The following is a 22,417-nucleotide window of genomic DNA, read 5'->3' on the forward strand; positions in this document are numbered from 1 at the left end:
TGGTTGAATTGTTCCTGAAAGAGTCAAACTGCGTCAAAGTGTCGACATCATCGGCTGTGTGGGGCTTCAGAGGAGAACGCAGTGAAACCATTCACATGTTGAGGCGGAGGAGTGAAGAAAAGGGTGCTTTTTTAATCTGTCGCCGTTCAAAAACAAAACAAAACAAAAAAAAAAAACATCACAGAATGTAGGACAACTTGGCTAGCAGCAGTACTTAGTGCAAATGGGAGCACAACCCAATTTAGATCTTTGGTTTTGTGATTATTGAAGAAAGAAAATGTCAACGTCGCAGATGTTTTTTGACGAACAAGCGTAATGGCGTGGTTACAATTCATCAGTGTGGCAGATTCTGCACGATGCGCCGCCGACCAAGAGTCTCGCTGAGCTCGATGCTCCTGCTGACGTGCTGCTGCAACAGATCTGATCTGTGCCACTCCAAAAACTGGGTCACTTGCACCAACTTGTGTAAATCCAGCCACCAGTTAATTAAACCGGCTGAAACAAGTCAAACAAAACTAATTCCGTCGCAGGCGCCACCGCTGGTATTGGCCCCCGAGTCAGCGCCCAGGGGCCAAAACATCGGGCCGCGCCAGCGCCGCCCGCCACTGCCAAAACATCCCCCTGGCATCCTGCTTGCGTCAATCAATCAGCGCTCTGTGCAGAGAGGGCGGCGGGCCGGGGAGTCTGCAGGGGGCGCTGACGCGGCTGCAGCAGCCGCAGCAGCCAGGGTTTACTCAGGGAATCAACCGCTTGGCCCCGGCAGCCGCCGCCGTCTGTTTGCACCACTTCTCAACCAGGAGAGCGGCGCCGGCCCCATCTGGTGCCAGGCACCAGCGTTGGACTCTGCCCAGCGTTGGACTCCGCCCAGCTTTGGACTCCGCCCAGTGAGCCCTTCCAGCTCTGCAGAGGGCAAAACCTTTCATGACTTTACGCGAGGTTGTCATCAAACGCGCTGTCGTGGGAAGCGCGAGGCTATTTCCAGGCGCCGCTTCCCACTTGAACCTCGGAATGACGAGATAAGCATTTTAGAAACATGAAATAAAACAAAATGAACAACTGTCCTTACACTGGAACGACTGCATTCAGGTTCTGCCCTCAACAAACACCCAGCTGAAGAATCTACTGACCTCTGTTTATGATCTGCTGCCTGATATCAGTCACTTCTATTGGCACCAATTAACTGCAAGGAAACACAGCACTCCCACTTTCATATTTATTGTTTTGGAATATAAATTTATGGCATATTTCATTGTTTATTTTATTTTAAGATTTATTTATTGACAGTCGTCACATTTAGTACAACATGGGCGATGACACGCAAAAGACAAAATTCTTCCAGAAAATTAATCAGGGCCAAACAGGTCGACCAATGTCATCAGAAGCACAAATAAAGTAGAGTCCAGGCCCCTCCCACCAAGTTTGACTGACAGCCGGAGACAGCCTGCAAGATAACATGAAGACAGAAGAACCACAGATAATAACTCAGCTCAGAGTCTCTCAAAAGACTTCAGTCACTGTTTCATCAACTCAGCTGAAGACTCAAAACCAACCCAAAGTCCAGCGAGCAGCGGCTGAGTGAAGGTGGTCCGGACTCTGTGGAGGAGTTCCATGTTTCCAGAGACGCTGTAGAAGCACAGAAGACCTGCTTTGTGGTCCAGGTACACTCCCACTCTGGAGGACTGAGGACCTGGGACATCAGTGCTGATGTTGTTGTGATGAAACTGATGTTGAGCGGAACAAAATAAACTCCAGGATTTGTCATTGAATCCAAATCTGATTTCCTGTGACCATCCTGCTCTTCTGATGTTCCTGTAGGTCACTGCTACACCAACCCTCCCTCTCCACTCCACCTCCAAGTAACATCTTCCAGTCAGACTCTCTCTACTCAGGACCTGATGACAGGGCAGTGAATCTGTCTGGATGATCACAATAAGACTGATCTTCTGCCATGTCTGTCACTTTTCTGTCCTCCTTGGACAAAAGCAGATGTTTGCTTGCTGTGTTTGGATCCAGAGTGATTTGATTTGAATATCTGAGGAAGTCCTCTCTGCTCCTGGGTTCTGGTTCTGGCGTTAAAACATCAGTGTTGATCACTGTCCTTGAGATGTTTGCACATGTCTCCATCAGAACTTCCTGTATTTTATCTCTGAGCGTGGACACAGCTGCTGTCACATCGTCAAAGTATCTCAGAGGAGGGACCTCCAGCCTGGAGGAGTCTGGAGACTGACTGAGTGCTGGCAGTGAGGAGAAGTTGTGGAGAAACTGACTGTGGTCCAGTGTGTGTGAGATCTTGTCCAGCTCAGCGTCTCTCCTCTTCAGCTCAGTGATCTCCTGCTCCAGCTTCTTCTAAAGATCTTTGACTCGACTCACTTCTGCTTCCTGTGTGGATCTGACCTGCTGCTGAACCTCACAGCGTCTTCTCTTCAGCAGACGGATCGTATGGATGAAGATGCCCTCATTGTCCTTCACTGCTTTATCAGCAGAGTCATTGATGGACTTCACCTCTTTCTGAAGCACCTTCAGGTCTTCCTCTTTGTGCTGGGTCCTCTGCTGGATCTCCTGCCTGGTCATCTCCAGCTCTCTCTGCCTCTCAGTCCTCTCTGCTGCTGCTGACACTGTGTCATGACCTTTATGTTCCTCCACAGAGCAGAGATAACAGATCATCTGCTGATCAGTGCGACAGAACATCTTCATCACCTCATCATGATGAGGGCAGATGTTCTCCTGGAGCTCCTGGGTGGGATCCACCAGCTTGTGATCAGCAGGAGCAGCTTGGAGTCCAGTCTTCTTCAGGTTCTCCACTAAAGCTGCTAACATGATGTTCTTCTCCAGTACAGTTGTGAAGGTTCTCCTACACTGAGGGCAGCTGTAGACTCTCCTCACCTCCTCTACATCCCAGTGATGTTGGAGACACTTCCTGCAGTAGCTGTGACCACAGGAAGTAGTCACTGGATCCTTCAGAAGATCCAGACAGAGTGAACATGATAAGAGTTCTCGGTCCAGCTGAGCTCCTGACTGAGCCATTTCACCTCCGAGAGCGACTGACTGAGTTCTACTTCCTCATCACTGAAAACAGGTTTAGCTGAAGGCGAGGAAATGACCGGACAGGGCTGTGATTGGTTGCAGGAAGCACAGGGGGCGGGGCTCCTAGAGCCCTGATTCATTCCAGGAAGAGGAGAATCAGGGTGTGTGTGGGCACTTTGTTTCCTCGTTGTGACTGAGCAGCAGATGAAGCTGATTTGCTGACGGCTGGTTGACCTTTGTCCTTCAACTGAACTTTGAACTTCAACTTCTTCACACTGGAACTAGACATGAACATCACTGACTGACTGACTGACTCCATCATCAGGGAGCTGACAGGAAGAACTAGGAGCAATGGGCCCCGCCCACCTTGTTGGACTGACAGCTGGATCAAAGTCCAAGTTCCACAAATTGTGTCATGTCGTTGATGTTTATAGGTGATATTATTGCTGCTGGGACACACACACACACACACACACACACACACACACACACACACACATGCACGCACACTGCAGAGGCGGTGCTAACGTTCAGAAATCCAGTGGGATGAAGAAAATTCTCATGCAGGACTGGACAATGTTCACACTGTGAGAAAGTGTTTCCGCTCTGCTTTATGGTGGACGCACTTCAAATCTGGCAACACCAGAGCTCCATCATGTGGCCGTGTTGGCCATGATTGGGGTTTCATTATCCAACAGCAGGTCTTTCCAGCGTAATTGGTCCTTTTTTTATCTGAGTGCCAGTTCGAGATGAGCGACGCAGCCGGCTCTCCTCTCTTGTCGTGGATGCCGCTCTCATTGGACAGACGCTCTGCAGCAACCTGAGATTCAGAAGGTCATTTTAGTGCTAAACAGCGAGCTGAGGTCAGTCTTTGAAGACTTGGGCTTCAGCCACCGCAAAGCCTCACTGTGAGATAAACAAAAGACAATGTGAAATGTTGATTTTTGAACATTTGTGTTCCTCTTCGCAGATGTAATGATGATTATATTCCGGTCTAAATGCAAGAAAGAAAAGTGGTTGAAGTTTTGTTTTGTTTGTGGTGCTGCGCCAGAGACATTATTCATCCTGAAGCCTTTTTATCCTTTTATCACCTCAAACCAACCACTTTCCTTCTTAACTGTAATAGTTTTAATGGGCGGCTGTGTTTCCATCTCTGTCTCTCTCTCTCTCTGCACATTTTGAAAATACTTAGTTTCACGCAAATGCAGAAAAATGGCAGGAATATTAAAACACCACAAAGACCATACATGGAGCACCTGGATGGCATTCTTACATTCTCTTCTTGTTTCAAGTCTCCTCAGCTGAGCTCGTCACGTTCAGTTTTTGTGTGCATCCCTTCCTTCTACAACTATGATCAACATTTTTAAGATGCAAATTGATTGAGATGTCAGAGAGCTCCAGCGGCTCGCTCATTGTTTATTTTTCCCTGAGACACATAGTGAGGAGAACCTGAGATAATCCATCTTGGTTAAGCTAATAAACGTCTGAGTTTGCACTTCCCCTTTCATAATAGACAAGGAAAATTAAATCAAACTAAAATTCAGTTGTTATCTCATTATTTTGCGGCTCCCACTGTGGAAGCCACTGATATAGACAACAATATTCAGTCTGAGATATGATGATATATGTGATAAGAGTGTGAGTTACACAATGGCTCTGCAAGCTCTGGCTTAACCAACTGAAATCAATAAATAAAACAACAAATAAAGGGAGACACACAGTCCTTGGGCTTGTTTGTGTGTGTGTGTGTGTGTGTGTGTGTGTGTGTGTGTGTGTGTGTGTGTGTGTGTGTGTCTGTTGGCACTAACAGCCGAGCGGCTGCACAGGACCGACCGTCACCGGACCAAAACACGGCGTTTCACATCTTTAATGAGACCCCCTGTGGTCCAGCTGCAGCGGCTGGTGCCACGGTCGCTGACGGAAAAAAATCTCCCTTTATCCTTCCTCCGTCTGCACTCTGAGTCGGACACGTCAGCTTCGAGATCAGGTCGGCTGCAGAAGGTCCGTGGACTGTGACGGCAGAATAAAAAGCCAGCAGTGTCTCGCTCTGGCGAGGAAGCAGGGTGTGTGTGGGAGAGTGAGGATCCCAGGATTCTCTCCACAAGCTGGACTGTCACATGAGATGGAAATAGCAACCAGTGTGCAGAGCCCAGCCCCTCCAACCTTGTCGACTTCAGTTCGGCCTTCAACACCATCCTACCATCCACCCTGGAGCACCAGCTGTCCCTGCTGCAAGTACCTGCCTCCACCTGCAGGTGGATTACGGACTTTCTGACCAACAGGTCTCAGCGTGTGAAGCTAGGGAAGAGCATCTCTAGCTCCAGGTCCACCAGCACCGGTTCCCCGCAGGGCTGCGTCCTGTCCCCCCTCCTGTTCTCCCTGTATACCAACACCTGTGTTTCCATCCACCCCTCGGTCAAACTCCTGAAGTTTGCTGACGACACCACCCTGGTCGGCCTCATCTCTAAGGGGGACAAGTCAGACTACAGGAGGGAGATCGAGCGGCTGCGGAGGTGGTGCAACCACAACAACTTGGAGCTAAATACACGAAAGACAGTGGAGATGGTGGTGGACTTCCGGAGGAGCGCAGCCCCACCCCCTCCCATCATGCTGGAAGGCACCCAGGTGAAGGCCGTAGAGTCCTACAGGTTCCTGGGTATAACCATCTCCCAGGATCTAAAGTGGGAACGTAACATCACGGCCCTCCTGAAAAAGGCCCAGCAGAGGCTGTTCTTCCTTCGGCAGCTGAGGAAATTCAGACTGTCGAGGGATATGATGACCCAGTTCTACACGGCCATCATCGAGTCCATCATCACCCACTCCATCATCACCTGGTTCCCCGCTGCAGCTGCTAAGGATCTTGTCAAGCTGCAGCGGGTGATTCGCTCTGCAGAGAGGGTGATTGGCCGTCCCCTGCCCTCCCTAAAGTCCCTGCACGACTCCAGGGCACTGAGGAGGGCGAGGAAGATCATGGCCGACCCCTCCCACCCTGGTCACGGACTCCTCACCTTGCTCCCCTCTGGGAGAAGGATGCAGCTGCTGAAGGCCACTACAACTCGCCATAAACTGAGCTTCTTCCCCTCAGCCGCCAGGCTGCTCAATGACTCTGGCTTCCCTCCCTCTGCCCCTCCAGTGACACCAGTGACACCAGCACTCACCACCAGCAGTACATAAATACCTTGCACTAACTAATCCTAACATGCACTTTATCTGTATATATATATATATATATATATATATATATATATATATATATATATATATAAATATATATATATATATATATATATATATATATATATATATAAATATATATATATATATATATATATATATATATATATATATATATACATATATATATATATGGTCTTTGTTTACTTCCGCATTGCACTGTGTTGTATGTTTGTTAGTTGATATATATGTGAAAAGAACTGAAATGCACACATGCATTGCCAAAACAAATTCCTACGTGTTTACACAATGGCAAATAAAGAAATCTGAAATCTGAAATCTGAACCCCACAGCGCCCCCTACTGCTGCATAATAATTGGTCAGTCGGCCGCAAGCGGTTGCAGTGTTGCGTGAGTGGACGACAAATTCACACAAATCCAAATTTCACAGAAATGTTTTTCTTTTCTGGCTCCCTGATATATTATTAATATTATTATTATTATAGATGGAACCTCTGTTCCTCCCTGACATCTTGGAGAGATGACAGCATTCATTTCGACAGAAGAGACACGTGAAATAAACTGTAACAAGCCTATAATAAAAACACAGCCCATATTAAATATCATGTTTTCTGACATGTAACTGTTTTGCATGAACTTAATTAAAAGTTTTTCAGAATGATGCATTTTATATTTCATACTTGCATGACTCCTGAATTTAAAGAAAGATTAGAACAAAGCGGTGACACTGCTGACAACTTAATACACTGCCACAGTGAAGAAGAAACAGGCTCTGAACAATCATTGATGAATAAAAAAAACATGTTCAAGGTTAATATCCAGTCGACCGAATGCACTGGTGGAGATGTGGAGAGAGAGAGAGAGAGAGAGAGAGAGAGAGAGAGAGAGTTTGTGTATGTGTGTGTGTGTCCAATAAAATGCTATTGAAGGATCCAGCTGATTTATTTCTATTCAAAAAAATAATGCTTTAATTTCTCATTCATTGCTCAAACCAAAACAGGATCATGCTCGACACAAATGTATTCCGCTTCCTCTGAGTCAGGGATGAAACACGTGTTCACGCTGCTTTAACAAACAGCGGCATCGACTCTCAAAGCTCAGAGTTGTGTCGTTTTTGCCCGTTGTTGTTTTAAATAATCTGCTCAGAGAGTTGGTTTTTTTTTCTCTCCAAAATTCCAGTTCTCAGATGCACTCAGACACGAGGGCAATAATTGGGTTACACTCCAGGAGGCGCTCACACTGCGAAAGAATCTGCGCGAGCACGTGAGGGCCTCTGGCAGACAATTCTCCACACACTCTCACTTCAACACAATCTCTCCTTGCACTTAACTCATGGGGGGGGGATCCATCAATGCTGATTTCTTGGTGTTTATCGTGCTCTCGGTGACCCCTGCAGGACATTCCAGATATGGCGAAAACAGCCACCAGCGGCTCGGCATTGGGAGGCCAGCGCCTCCTACTGGTTCCAGTGGTGAGTGCCGGCCCGGGAGCCACTGGCTCCCTGAGGGGAGGACTCCCCTGCAGAACGGAAGGGAGAGAGAGCAGCTCCTCTCATTTGACTGAAGGAGGAGGGGATGAATTATTGATGCGATTTTTAAAAATTCATATGCGTGTGTAGTCCTTGAAGATGGAGATAAAACCCAAGTAGCCGCTTTTGTCGTAATTAGCCAAACAAAATATGTGGCGTGTTGAGAAAAGCCTACAAATGAGTGCATTAACATAAAATGTAACATTGTAGCTGGTTTTGGGTGATTATCAGCAGCCCACATCCTGCCGCCAGTGCTGTGGTGGAGCTGCTCCGCCTCCCAGCCAGTTCACTAGTGCTGCTTTGTGTGTGTGTGTGTGTGATTTCAGCAAATCTTCTTCTTCTTGTTCTTCTTCACCTGGATCTGGGTTTGGCTTTCTCGGTTCCCTGAAACATGTGACCTTAGATCAACCCGAGGGAAACCAACTGTTAGCTCACCAAAATTAATGAAATTTGTTCAGTGGCAGGAAAAACTGGATCCAGTTATACTCAATTTACGCTAAAATATCAGGGAGGAGATTTTGCTGAATTAAGTTGGGCGGTCGAGCCCACTGGCCGACACACCGCACACAGATGAGAAGAAAACTTTTCTCTGGAGACGACCGCCCACGACCGACCTGTGACCTTTTCAGGAAGGGCACGAGATGAAAACACCTCCGGCAAGAACTACGGCCTGGTCCAGTCCAAGCGGGCCAGGTCTCGGCTGTAGACGGTCCTGCTGCGTCCGATAACTGCGTGACGGATGTGGGCGATGTGACGTCTCCGCCGGTGGCCCCCCGGGACATCGTGAGACAGCAGCGCAGAAACGGCCGCTGGCGAGGCTGCGTGATGAATCGCGAGCTATTTTCAGCCACGATACCAACAGTGCAGCTGGAGCGGATCCACAGACTGGGGGTCGGGTAGGGGGGGTGCCCGACAAGTTCACATGGAGGTCTGGGGGATGGGGGGGGGGGCACTGGATGGTCCACTGGGCCGCCGCCAGCTCTCTGAAGTGGCTCGTACAGGACGGCAGATGGGACGAACGAGGGCGAGAGAGAGTTGGAGCGGCGATCCCACGGCTCGGCTCGGCTCGGCTCGGCTCTGGAGGAATCAAACACCCGGGCGCTGGACCAACACCCTCCGCACCCTTCTCACCCACCCGCCCACGCCTCCAAAATCATCTGGCTTCTGTCACTGCAAGTCCCAGCAGCCAAATCAGAAGTCGCTCTTCCAGATGGGGAGACAGACAATGAACAATCTGTGCAGCGACAGCAGCAGCGACAGCAGCAGCAGCAGCGGCAGCAGCAGCAGCGACAGCAGCAGCAGCAGCGTCAGGGATCCAGCCAGATGTAAAAAAAGGACAAAAAAAGCCCCAACAGACTAGACCAGGGGTGGGCAAACTACGGCCCAGAGGCCATATGTGGCCTGTTAAGCTTTTTAATCCGGCCCGCCGAACTTGAATAATATATATATAATTATAATAAAAATATTAATAGTAAGTAAGAAATAAAACAGCTGTATTTCCTCCATTTTTTCAGTGTTTTCAGAGTCATGTCAATAAAGAGCTTCAAAGACTCTGATTTGGTTGCAACTTTGCTTTCAGTTGACATTAAAGCAACATGTTTTCTGCATATGCCATGACAGATTGTTTCCTCCTATCAGGTGGCTCATAAAAACACTCCATCCATCTGCTGCTGCTCCAGCTCCCCCTCTGTCAATTTTAGAATCCATTGTGGCCCACCAGTCCAAATGTTTGCCCACCCCTGGACCAGCAGCCGTGAACATTAGTGACGGGACTCCGGGACGCCTTCTGCTCGGCCGGTCTGTGGCAGCAGCAGCAGCAGCAGCAGCAGCAGCAGGGTTGCAACCTGCTCTCATTGATGCAAATCAATTAGATCACAAAAATTCAAAAAGAAATTAAAAAAAAATCTCTCGCTGCTTGTATGCTGGGTTTAAAACATATAAAAAAAAAACAATAAATAAATAAATAAATTGCTTTTTTGTCGTTTCTTTTAAAGGTGCAAATAAAGTGCTGACACCTCTGGTGTTTCTTTCACACTGAGCTGCAGGCGGCAGCAGGAAGTGGAGGAGAGGCGCACCACGCGGCTCCTGATAATCTCACCGTGCACACGCGTGCGTGCGTTGGCGGTGAAGGGCCCAGATTTAATGAGGCACACCTGGCCCTTATTCATAATGGAAGGCAGATATCATATTAATTAGGTGGCGGTCTCAGTGTCCGGGGTGATGTCGAGCAGCTGTAGGGATCCGCTCACTCCTTGCATAATGCATGATGTCTCACATTTATTTAAAAAGCAAATGAATGAAGTCTCCATTTTTTTTTCCTTTTTTTCCGTGAGCAAACACACATACACACACACACACACGCGCGCGCTCGCACACACACAGACGACTCATTACACAGCCAATCAAAGCCTTAATGGAAATAAAACACCCTTGAAAAAAAAAAGAGGAGAAACAAAATGCCAGTGGTGCCAAAGACTTTAATTCCTTGCAGTTATTTTCAGAGAGCAAAACGTCCCCGTGGCGAGCCACTTGTTTTTTCTTGTCTTCCACTTGTTGTGCAAGACGACACAGTCAGTCTGCACATAGTGCAATAATAATAATGGAATTAATTCTGTGAAATCCCCTCGGCGTTTAAAAGAACTGACGCTCAACGTGAGGCTTTCTCTCCGCCGTCCACTGCCGCTTCCCGGTTCGCCTGCTGGTCGAGCGACACGCGAGAGAATGATCAACGATTTGATTCACGGGAAGAGCCGGCAGCTGCGCCTGCTCCTGTTTCAGCTCAGTTCAATTCCACTCAATTTCATTCAATTTCGCTGTCGGAATTTGGGGGAAATGACTTTGGTTGCAGCAGCAGCAGAAGCAGAAGCAGCAGCAGCAGAAGCAGCTACAGGTTCTCAGGTCAACTGCATGACAGCAAGCAGGTCAGATGTTTAGAATGTTTAGTTCTCTCCCCTCTTATACAACAGAAAACCAGAGTTACTCTTCAAGGATGAGACTAATCTATTCATCATGATCCCATCAGTAACTCCTGTGTTTTATATTCTAGCTCTGCACACTGCACTACTCGTCCCTGCAGCTCTCCCTGACTCTGGGCGTCCAGGCTGCTGCTGCTGCGGTTGTTGTGCACTTGTACCGTGCAGCCGCACAACACAACAAACAAGATGAAAACGGGCGATTCAGATTTGACCCAATGCACCACTTTCCCATGTCTCATTAATTGGCGAGAACTATTAAAAAAAATCGTAAAGGGATTTTTTTTTTTTTTTTCCCCAACTCCACCGAACCATCTGGACGCGTCGTCCCACCGCCGCCGCTACTGGAATAAAGGGGGGGAAAAAACAAAAACTGGGATGAATAAACTGGGGAGCAGGACTGAGGCTGCAGCTGCACGTGATAAGGTGCAAATTGGAGCTTCTGGCGGCTCCTCATCAGCTGTTGTGTGGCCTCCAACTTATTGATGCTCGCTGAGGTCTTTGGTTTTATTGGGCGGCGACGATGCAAATACATTATTCAGTCAGTGTGGGCGCACTGTGATTTATCCAAGCTGAGAGCGACTGCAGACGTTTGTTTTGTGTAGGCAGGCGCAACGCACTGGTTACACACATCGAGCGATGCTGATTTGATTCACAGCTTTGTTGTCATGAGCCCTTTTATGGTGAGATAGTAAAAGTGTTTTTGGTATTTTTGGATCACCTCAACACGCAAGCCAACAAGCGCCGCGTGTAGCATCTGGAGGTGGTGCAGAAGCATGGCTGAGTGCAGGTGATGGGCTGCAGGTGAGCTGATTGGCTGATTGAGGGCAGGTGTGGTGAGCGTGGGGGCGTCCAGAGTCCAATCAACCAGGTGTCAGAGTATTCACCCTCCTGCTCATCCAGGGTGCATTTTGCTGTTTCTGGGGATTATGTGGCAGCGGCAGGCCATGAAGGTTTGCTCAGAGTCTCCAAGGAAAAACGGCAAAGCAAGAAATTTGAATTGCGAATATCTAAATAATGACGTGAAGAACGGGGGGGATAATTGAAATATCCCATTAACCCAGTGTTCACATTGAGGAGTTGGCACCAGGAGTAAAATGACACATTAAAAAAATGACACATCAGCCTTTTCTCTTTCAAAGCAGCCCATTGGTTTTGCAAAAATCACATTTCAAAGACGAATGGAGCCACTTCCAGAGGTGAGAACTTCAGCTTTATAGTCACTAATAGTCGTGAAATTCCACGTCTGGCATTTTTAAAAGCTTTGTTCCCGCGACCCTCATTATTAACAGTCATTTACTATCAGCTCGTCAGACTTTTACATCAGGCCCTCTGCAGGTGAATGGTGTAATTTCCAGGTGGCACTTCAAGGAGTTTTACACACTCAGAGCAACTTTCTGAATGAGCTGGAGGGTCTTTGGGCTTTTCATTAAAGCGACCTGATAGCAGAGCGCTGCAGCCTGGCAGTGAGGAGAACTCCTCATCCTTTCTCCCCATCCTGTCTTCTTCTTTCCCGCCCCCCAATCTTAAAGACAGGGTGAGCTGGATTCCGGTGTTACGTAAGCGAGTAAGGTGCCGTCTAATGCGGGAGCTCAATGACGCTGGAGGAGAACTCCCACGCTGCCGCAGGCCCTCCAGGCTGCTGCTCTTCCAAGGAGGCCAGTTTAGCTGCTCATCTCCCCTGAAGGAACCTGCCTGAAGCTCCGTTTCACCCAGAGCTGCTGACCACCGCAGCAGCAGCAGCAGCAGTGAAAGTCCCTCGCACTTATCAACAGTGTTATCAGACCTCACCAGACTGCAGCTGCGTTTCCATGACAATTTCTTTTGCAAGATAAAAGTGATATTTCTAAGATTTTGACAGAGTACAAGTGCGATTTGCAGGTGTTTCCATTGAATGGATTAAAGTGCACTGTGAGGACGACGCAGGTACAAAACATTTTGCATTTTGGAGTTCGGCTATTTCAGCTGTCAAGAATGGTTCTTATATTTCTCTCTTTGATTTCACGTGGCCACTTACATTTGAAGTGAGCTGGTCACGTGATCCCGCTGATTCTGTAAATGCGAAAAAAGTGTTTCAATGATAATTTTGCGATATTCCTCTGTATGGATTTGTGTGAAAAACCACCTGACGAGAGCATCAAAACCTCTTAGCCATACTTGAGAGGTTTTTCCAAGTCGAGCTGTTTCCATCAGCAGTTTTTATTAGGGCCATATTTAGCTTTTGTGCGATCCTAGGGGTCACGGAAACGCAGCTACTGACGAGGCGTCAGTAGCTGCGTTTCCGAGAAGTTCAGAGGAGTTTGTTGTTTCTACCCCAGGGCTTTACAAGAAATAATAAGAAAACTGCTGCTGCTAGCAGAAGAACAAGTAAAAAAAAAACCACACACAGTCACACATAAGAATTCCCATTATCATGATTAGTTTGACAAATTATTGTTGCCAAGCTGCTCAGAAGAAGACCGGGGCTGCTGCTACAATCAAAGAAAAGAAAAGAAAAGAAACCAACTTGTGCTGCTGCTGCTGCTGCTGCTGCTGGAGCGGCAGTTTAATCAGAGCTGCACAACCATTCCACGTTAGATTCCACATTGCATTGTTTTGTTTTCTTCCTCACTCCTGAATGGTGACGAGTGGATCGTATTGATGTGATTGTATTTTTAATGATGATAAACTCCCTGGATCTCCAATAAAAGGGCAGTTTTAAGGGGTGACTGTTGCTGAGGAGGTAGAGCGGGTTGTCCAATGACGGAAAAGTTGGTGGTTCAATTCCTGCTCCATTCCAGTCATGGTTGTGCCCTTGGGCAACACGCTTAAGCCACATTGCCTTGTACGAATGTGAGTGGATGTTGGGTGGTGGTCCGACCACCACCAGTGTGAATGAATAATGGGTTCAATGTAAAGCGCTTTTGGGTGCCTTGGAAAGCGCCATACAAATCCAATCCATTATTATTATTATGTCACTGAGGTCAAAAACACCTGTGAGGGCGGAGCCAGCCAACACCTGTCTGCTGTGAGGAGTCGTCGGGCTGCTCACTCCCTGAACAGCGCAGCCTGCAGCAAAAGTAAAGGATGAACTTAGCGACCGCAGATCTTTCTCTCACTCATCATAATGAGACGCTCTTAATTTCAATGGGATCTGCCTGCTGGGAGCTAAAGTTTCCGCAAGAGTTTGATGCAGCACGGAAACCTTGAGTGCACGCTTGTGTGATGTGTGGGAAGCAAAGAGTCCAGGTCACCATCGCTAGAAAGGCTTCCTTTCTGATTTGGGGCATTGAAATCAGTGTGAAACATTTCCGTGCAGAGTTTTAATGAAGTTCTCTGCAGCCTCAAGGTCTCCAGCAACAAATGGAAGTAATAATTAACAGTCATCATGCGGTTTATAACATGAAGTGTATAATATGGGCCGTGAAGGACCTCTGTCTCCTACTCAGACAAGTTCAGACTTTTCTTTTTTCTTTTTCTTCTTTTGTTTTGGCTTTGGGGTCGAATCACTGAGAGATTCTAGTAATGAAGTGCTTTTCATTAACCTTCAGAGTCGCTGCTTAATGCTCATTTAAGTAAGCACTGCTGCAATTCTGTATTGTGTTATTTTTCAAATAATGGCAATTATGTTTAACGATTGTTTTTCATCAATACTTTATTTTCTAATTTCTTTGCTTCTGACCTTGACTTGACTTGGCTTACAATTCTTTACGTAGCAATTGTAGCAGCCACTGTACTGCGGTAGCTAAGATTTACAACTGATTAAAAGCACAAAAACATCTCACACTAAAACATTCCGTGCAATCAAAAAGATCAAATAAATGAAAAAAATAAAATAAAAAATGTCCTAAAAGCCAACATGGAGAGTTTTCAGAACTGAGCAAGACTATTTTTTTTTTTTATTTCCTCAAAGATCAAACAACAGAGAATGAACCTAACATGCAGCAACCACCACCTTCTCTCTGCACGCAGCTCAAAGCTAAGCGAGAACGGCGCCATGATGCCGTCAGTCTGGATGGAACGGGACCATCAGGATGTGGCTCCGGGGCAACGGGACGTCACTGCGGTGAAATCCATCGAGTGCACGCCGTCCTAACTGGGTTACAGCCTAAAGCCCATTAGGACGGAGGATCTGGGGGATGATGCCCGTCGCCGTCACTCGTGCCTCGTCAGCAGCCGCAGGGCGGTGAAATCGATGAGACTGTAACCGTAAATCAATCTCACATCGCTGCTGCCGCCGCTGCCGCTGCTGCCGTCCTCCCAAGACCGCCGCCGCTTCATTACCGCTCAACGATTAACATGGCCGCCGAGCGGGCCGTCCTGATTAATGGCGCCATAAACCTGGGTGGGGCCGGGGGAGACGTAGAGGAGGGTGGATTCAAATTTATCCATCATTAATTACAGAGCGTCTGTAATTAATTGACAGGACGAGGTTGGAGTTGCTGCACACGATCGTGAATCGACATGAAGCAAACTGACGCATCGGATTCATGTCAGATTACACGACCACGTAAAAGTCGTCCTGCTTCATTTGTCTGAGATTGCGAAACGTCAGACAGCAGCAGCAGCAGCCGCAGCAGCAGCTGCAGCAGCAGCAGCAGCAGCAGCAGCAGCAGCAGCAGCTCAGTGGCTGACGAGCTCTCAACCTTCTCCGACCGTTAATGTTAAAATCAGACAGAAAGCAAATCTGAAGGTTCTGTTCAGACGTCAATAATCAACACTGGTTTTAAAACTGGCTGTAGGACTCGACAGCCAATCGGGTTTCAGCTCGTTGATACGATACCAGGAAGTAGTGGTGTGCCATAACACCCATGTCCGAGGTCAAACTCACACACACAGACAGAGACCTTTTTCACACACATTCACAAACACAAAGAACAAATGGGAATTTTACAACCACACACACAAACACACACACATCAAGAGTAATTGGAAATTTTAACGCACATGCTCACACAAATACGCACTCCAAGAATGAATGTGTTCACACAAACATACAAACACACCAAGAATAATTGTTGATGTTCACACACACACACACACACACACACACACACACACACATCCTACTGATCTTCAGCCTTCCGTCAGTTTTATTGCATTTTAATTTGTTTTTGTACGTGGACGAAATGCTTCAGTCTGAGCAGCAAATAAAAGTCAAAAACACACAAAAACACAAACAAGCCGACAGACAACGACTGCAGGTTGTCTGAACCCTCCTGCATCCAAATGATCATAAAAAAAAAAAATCAAGTTTGCAACACTTCCATCGATTGTCTTGTTGTTGTTACACAGATCAAAAGCACGTCTGCTGCCTGAGTTTTTATGTTTAACACAAACACTAGTTACACTCAAATTAAGACAAATAGTGAGGTGAAATCAACAGTATAGAAAAAAGGTGAGCCGTTTGATGAGGCAGTCAGTTAATATATTTGTTAGATGATTTCTTTTTTTTTTTTGCTGCATGTTTGCAAAACATTTATCAGACGGCAACAAAACAACCTGTCGACTCAAATTAAAGTCTGAACTTTTGTGCCACTATTGATTGTTGAATTCTAAAACAAAGTGAAACAAGTCAAGAGAAAGTGTCTAAAAAAAAAAAAAAAAAAAAGATTTACTGCGTTTTAATGAGGCTTGAGGAAAAACAAAACTCACTCAAAGACTTTTTCGAAAGTTGGAAACTTTCGTGTAGTTTGTTTTTTTACCCCTCCCTGGTTAAATATTTACGAGAACATGAAGCCGCATCTGTCAACTTTGAAAAACAAAAAAACCTTTCTTGTCAAGATTCTGAGAGTGAAGAGTAAACGCCTCCTTTGGCTGTGTGTGTGTGTGTGTGTGTGTGTGTGTGTGCCTGTGTGCAGCCTTGTCAGGACGGGACCAGCAACGGGAAAAACAAGCAACCGCCGTCAGATCTGGATCGACGAACCAGATTTCAAAGCCGTCCTTCCAGACAGATGATTGGCTGTCCGGATTGTTGCTGCCTCACAGCAGGGAGTTGACTGACAACTCGTGAGTGTCAGTCGCTGTGAGTGTGGATGGCTGTGACTCCGCCTTCACCCCCGGGACAGCCGGGATTGGCTCCAGCACTGCTGGGTGGGCGGCGACGGAATGACAGACGGACGGACGGAAGTCAAGGTCGAGGTCGGCCGTTTAAAATCTCATCTGAACTCCGTTGAACCCTGAAGACTGAGACGCTGCTTCAGCCTGAGAATCATTTCAAACTTCCAAATAATACGTTGTTTTTTTTCCCGATCATTTAAAAAAAAATCCAAATCAGCTTTTCTCATTAGGATGTGTTGGAAATGTAAAGACAGACTTCCTGCTTTTATTTGCTTTTTTTTTTTTCACCTCATTTGGTCCGAGATCTTTTCTTGCCTTCATATTTTCCAGCAAGTTTGCCAGAGAGCAGTCGGCAAAATTTCATCACAGCCTTCACGCGCTGTGTAAAAATATCATCTTCGTGAAATGCGAGCACATGAACAGCCCTCCAAATTTGTAATCAAAAATCCCCCAAAAAGTTTTAAAAAAAATTAAAATAAATATATCGGATATTATCAGCGTTATCATGCAGATCACAGTAACTTTGTAGCACGGCTGGGAAACATCACCACAACCAAAACAAAGATCTTGCGAGAATACTTTGCAGCTGACAAAGTGATGAAGTCACATTGCTTGAGATATCTGAGAATGGATAATGACCAATGGATTTAAAATAACCCCACACTGCGGACGCTGAGAGAGTGAGAGCTCCCCCAGGAAAGAAACTCCTTCCTTGTTTTTATGGATTCACCACTGAGTTTTGGGGGGTTTAGGTGCCGGTGCTGCACTGCAGCAGGTGCCTGAGGAAGCCCCTCCTCCCCGCCTTTGCATCGCACTCAGGTAATTGTTTTTGTGGGAAACTCCCAGGGTCTCTGTGCATTTTAAGCGTCACTGCAGTAAACATCCACGGTGCGAGTCAATGCCTTTGCAGGGAGGACTTTGCCTTTCCTGCCAGCATCAGCAGCAGAATTCTGCCAGTTGCGTAAGGAGGCGAGAGCTTTGCCGCCACTGTTTAGTACCTTTTCAGTACAAAAATAAAAGACGTGGAAAAATAACATGTTATCATTGTCGGTTATTGTTATTTAAAATGTTAACAACCAACGATGGCTCAGTGTCGCAATTATCACTGATAACCTGCAATAATAACCAATAATAATGAGAGTAAGTAGTCAAATATGATCCAGATGCTCACGCTAGACCTCAGGTCAGTTATTCATATATATATATATATATATATATATATATATGTGTGTGTGTGTGTGTGTGTGTGTGTGTGTGTTCAAAGAAAGTATCAGAGAAGAGGAAAAGAGAGCGGAGAGACTAAGAAAAGAGACAGAGGAGTGAGAGGAGCCTCCGCGTTGACCTTTGGAGACAAACAGTGAAATTACAGCCGTGGCATTTCAACTGAGCCCAATTATATTTAGAAATGAACTGACTAATTGCAACAGAGAGCTTCAATTCCCTCCTCTCATTATTTATTTCAGCTAAATCATTACTCGCAGCGGAGGGATTGATTGAAACGTGCCGCCCCCCTCCCCCCCCCGCCCCCCCATCGGACTGGCGGTGGCTCCTCGCTGCTGCACCATCATCGTGGAGGAGGAGGAGGAGGAGGAGGAGAGGGAGGAAGAGGAGGAGGAGAGAGTTGACGAAAGCTGCGCTCGGGTGTTTTTTCTTAGCTGACACCTGTGGACGCAGCGTCGACTCTTTCTCCTTCTTTTATCGGCCGCTCCAGAGCGCCGGCTCCCCCTGCAGGCCATCAATTTTTCAGCAGAGTGGTCGCGGACCTCACTGCTTTTTAAAATCACCGAGGGGCAAGAGCCTGGGCTTTCTTCGCTGGTAATTTGAAGGCGGGGAGAAACTGGTGGAGCACAACTCACCAGCGCCACCTTGTTTTCTCTTTCGGTTTGTTTTTTTTTTCCTCTCCAATGAGTGCCTTTTCTCCTCCGGTGCCCTTCACTCCGAGAGCTCCGTTTCCTCCGCAACAGCACCTGTCAGTTCTGAGCATCTCTTTACAATTTGGTGTCTTTCTCCTCACTGCTGCTGCAGCCGCCGCTGCCGCCGCCGCCGCCACAGCAGGAATGCAGCCTTAACCTTCCTCCTCGGGCTAAAGCGGAACCGTCTCAAAGTCCACCACTTTCTGCCGGGTTCCTTCCAAGGCCGACACCTGCAGCTTGCAGGTGTTTGTCTGGGTGCCGATGAGTGTGTGTGTGTGTGTGTGAGTGTGTGCACCCTTGTCTACACCGTGTCAGTCATGTCCCCCCCCCAGAAGCCCCTGGGGTTGGCGAGGTTGACAGATGACGTTTGAGCTGAAACGACCTCCAGCTTTAAGTTCCGCCGCCGCCGCCACCGAGAACGACTCTTTAAATTTGTACCTGGATATTCTAGTGTTTTAATACACTGATTGCTAAACTGCCCATAACTTAGACTAAAGTAAAATCTAATAAATGATTGTGGAAATACTGAGAATACAAGACCAGTGTGGATAAATATTCCATATCCATGCATTCGTACTGCAGTTGTACTACTGTTATAATTACCTTTAGTATTGTAGCATCACCCGCTACTGTAGGATCACCTTCTTGTTTGTTGTCCTGCTCTTATTTTCTCATGAGGCTTTTCTGTGTTTATTTGTCCCTCTTCCCTGATGTGAGTCCTTGTGCAGACGTGTTGTCCCACCGTGACGACGACAACAGAGTCGGTTAATCGCGTCTGCGCGGCTGCCTGGTGATTGTGTTCTTGAAAATAAGGTTTTCATTTTCACAAAAAAAAGCGATAATAACGCTTAATAAGCCTCGCCGTGTTCCGCCTGCGTGGCTGGAGACAAATACAGGAAAACACATTTGCATCACCGCTGGCTAACCCAGTTTAACGCTCTGATCCGATGCCGCCAGACAAAGTGCGGATGTTTTTGTCTCTACGCTCAATGCTCCTTCTTCAGGAATGAGCGGAAGCTTTAATAAGATGAAACAGCAGGGAACCGTCACGTGTCGATGAAAGAGATTGAGCTCCGAGACAAAGACAAAGACAAAAAAAGCACCACACACACACACACACACACACACACACAGACTTGCAGATGTTTAGTTTTTCAGCTCTGCAGTCGGCGGCACTGTGTGATAATAAAAGTCACATCAGAGGGAGGCAAACGATAATCAGTGGAGAGAGCGACACCATTTGAACATGAAGGTGGCGGAGAAACGGCTCCGTCCTTATCTTCTGGGTGGGGGGGGGCACCTGTACACATCTCACTGCTCTCTCATCCTCTCTGGGAGCAAGAATCACAACCACAGCACTGGCAGGAGAACTGAAACCCAATCAGATGCAGCAGCACACACGTCCGTTTCAACCCCTAGAGCCTCAGTAGCTCAGGAAGTTAGCCCCTTGTGAGGTCACAACTGACTCCTGCCTGACAGACTCGAGGACCAGACTTACATGAATTATAATCTAACGGTCGATATGATGAAGAAAATATTTTACAACGACACACCGAGTCAGCTGCTGTTGCTGCTTGTTGTCCTTTTTAAAACAGGCAAAAGCATCAGTTCTAGCAAAATGGAATGGGTTTCAGCAGCTGGCTGCAAACAGAGGGCTAAAAAAAGTATTTATTTTACGTAGGTTTAATATTCATGCGTGTGTGTGTGTGTGTGTGTGTGTGTGTGTGTGTGTGTGTGTGTGTGTGTGTGTGTAGTTTGAATACTTAACTCCAGTGACGCTGCTCCGCTGGATGAAAACCAGAAAATATGAAACTGGACAGTGCCCCGCCCCCAGGAAGTGGTGACGGACAGGTGGCTCTGACGATGTTGCTGTTTTTCCCTCATTCATCTCAATTCAACAGTGATTAGAAACGCAGACGAGGCCCCGCACTTGAGCAGAAGGTGGTGCGAGTCCTGCAGAGGAGAGAAGAGAAGAGAAGAGACCTCTTCTCCAGGTGCCTCCTCACCTGCAGCAGCAGCAGCAGCAGCAGCAGCAGCAGCAGCAGCAGCGGCTGTTGTTGTTGCTGCTACACTGGGGGGGAATAATGAGGTGAGTCTCTGCTGGCGCTGCGAGCGTGCCAGAGGCAAGTCAGGCCTCGGTGCGTCTCTGCGAGAAGGAAAACTGTCAGCGGGGAGCTCCTGAAGGGATCACACCTCCGCCCTCTGGAGGTGAATATGAAATAATCTGTTGAACTAATGAGTGGCTCGCCATGTTCACTCTCACCTGGGCTGCACGGTGCAGGTGAAGTCATTAAAATAAACAGGTTGATGGTTTATTTGTGTGTGTGCGTGTGTGTGTGTGTGTGTTTGTTTGTTTTGCAATTTTCTTTCTCAATTTTTCTTATTGATTCAAAAAAAAAAAAAAAAAAATCCCAAATAATCTTCAATGACTTTTCGGGAGTTTGAGGAGATAAAACGGCTCCGTCTGTCGAATATTATATTTAAGCTGCACAAGTCTTTCAGCTCCAGCCGCTGTCAGTCAGGCGCCCGATCGATGGATCCATCCATGGATTGTGTTTGGCTGGTGAGATTCTGACTGGCGGTGTGGAGTTGATGTGCAGCACGCAGAGCAGCACCCACCACCACCCCTCCCTCACCACCACCACCACCACCACCACCCCCCCTCCCCCTCCCCCTCCCCCGCTCGCCGTCATCGCAGGCAATCTCGGTGCTGCGTCCTCCGGGAGGAACGAGGCAGGTCCCCGCAGGGCGGCTTCATCAGACAGCAGCTGCAGAATCTGGGGCTTGAAGATGATGGAGTGACCTGCCAGCAGCAGTCCAGACCCGGGCCGCTGGGAGCAGCCCGCCACCGCATTACCGTGTGATAATAAGACCCAGCAAAGCGTCAAATTCAGACGTTAATCACAAATGTTGCCTGTATTGTTTGAAACTGAAATAAACGTTATTGACGTTATTTTTCATGGATATTTCTTCAAAAAGTGATTTTGTGCAGTGCTTTCTCAATTTTAAAAAAACAAACATCACAGGTTTGAATATTTCAGACTTTATATCACGCAGAACAGGCAACACGGTGGTGCAGTGGTGAGCACTGTAGGTTCTCTCCGGCTTCCTCCTCAAGTAAAATTGGAGGACAATCAATGGAAAAACCTGCAAATTGCAACGTTTTAGAAATATGGCTTTAATTTTGTGGAAAAACTGTCACGGAAATGCAACTTCTGTGGCCCTGCGATGAAGTGGCGACTTGTCCAGGGTGTCGCCCTGCCGACCCCCCGTGACCCTGAGTGCAGGGGGAGCAGGGACTGAAGATGGAGGGATGGGTGTTATGCAAAAACACAGCGGTGATTGGCAGGCGAAGTCACGACTGCCAGTCAACAGCCATCTCTGAAAACAAGCCCCGCCTCCTTCGCCGATATTAACATACGTGGCCGGCAGCCTCCTGGAACATTTAATGAAGCCGCAGCTGCTCCCGCAGTCGGCCTGCGACGTCCCGGACGCTGCTGTTGGCCGAGACCGAGACGCTTGGACGCGGCAGCGGCGAGCGTGATTGATTGCGCCGTTATTGCTAAGGACTCTGTTCCAGCCGCCTTCCGGGAGCCTTTCCCTTCCGATCCGTCCGCCGTCTGCTGCCGCTGCCGCTCATAAAATTCACAGCCCGGCCTCGGAAGCTGCTGGGAGCTTCAACAATTGCTTTATTGATGATGTTTCACTTGTGCGTGTCGGGAGAGGGAGCGAGGGAGGGAGGGGGAC

The 22,417-nt window shown here is 47.5% G+C and overlaps 1 protein-coding gene across 1 annotated transcript; it reads right to left on the reverse strand.

Moving 5' to 3' along the window:
• Positions 1-1,244: 1,244 nt before the first annotated feature.
• LOC142881421 (E3 ubiquitin-protein ligase TRIM62-like) lies at positions 1,245-3,347 on the reverse strand. Its single transcript, XM_076015706.1, has one exon. The coding sequence runs from the start codon at positions 3,022-3,024 to the stop codon at positions 2,347-2,349; it is 678 nt and encodes a 225-aa protein (XP_075871821.1). The 5' UTR covers positions 3,025-3,347; the 3' UTR covers positions 1,245-2,346.
• Between the last annotated feature and the right edge of the window lie 19,070 nt (positions 3,348-22,417).

This window comes from Nelusetta ayraudi, unplaced genomic scaffold (genome assembly GCF_046127955.1).
Source record: "Nelusetta ayraudi isolate G7.1 ecotype Tasmania unplaced genomic scaffold, CSIRO-AGI_Nayr_v1 ptg000193l, whole genome shotgun sequence".
NCBI lineage: Eukaryota > Metazoa > Chordata > Actinopteri > Tetraodontiformes > Monacanthidae > Nelusetta > Nelusetta ayraudi.

Excerpts from the sequence above, each read along its gene's own strand:
- LOC142881421 (XM_076015706.1), bottom strand. The coding sequence starts at position 3,024 with ATGGCTCAGTCAGGAGCTCAGCTGGACCGAGAACTCTTATCATGTTCA.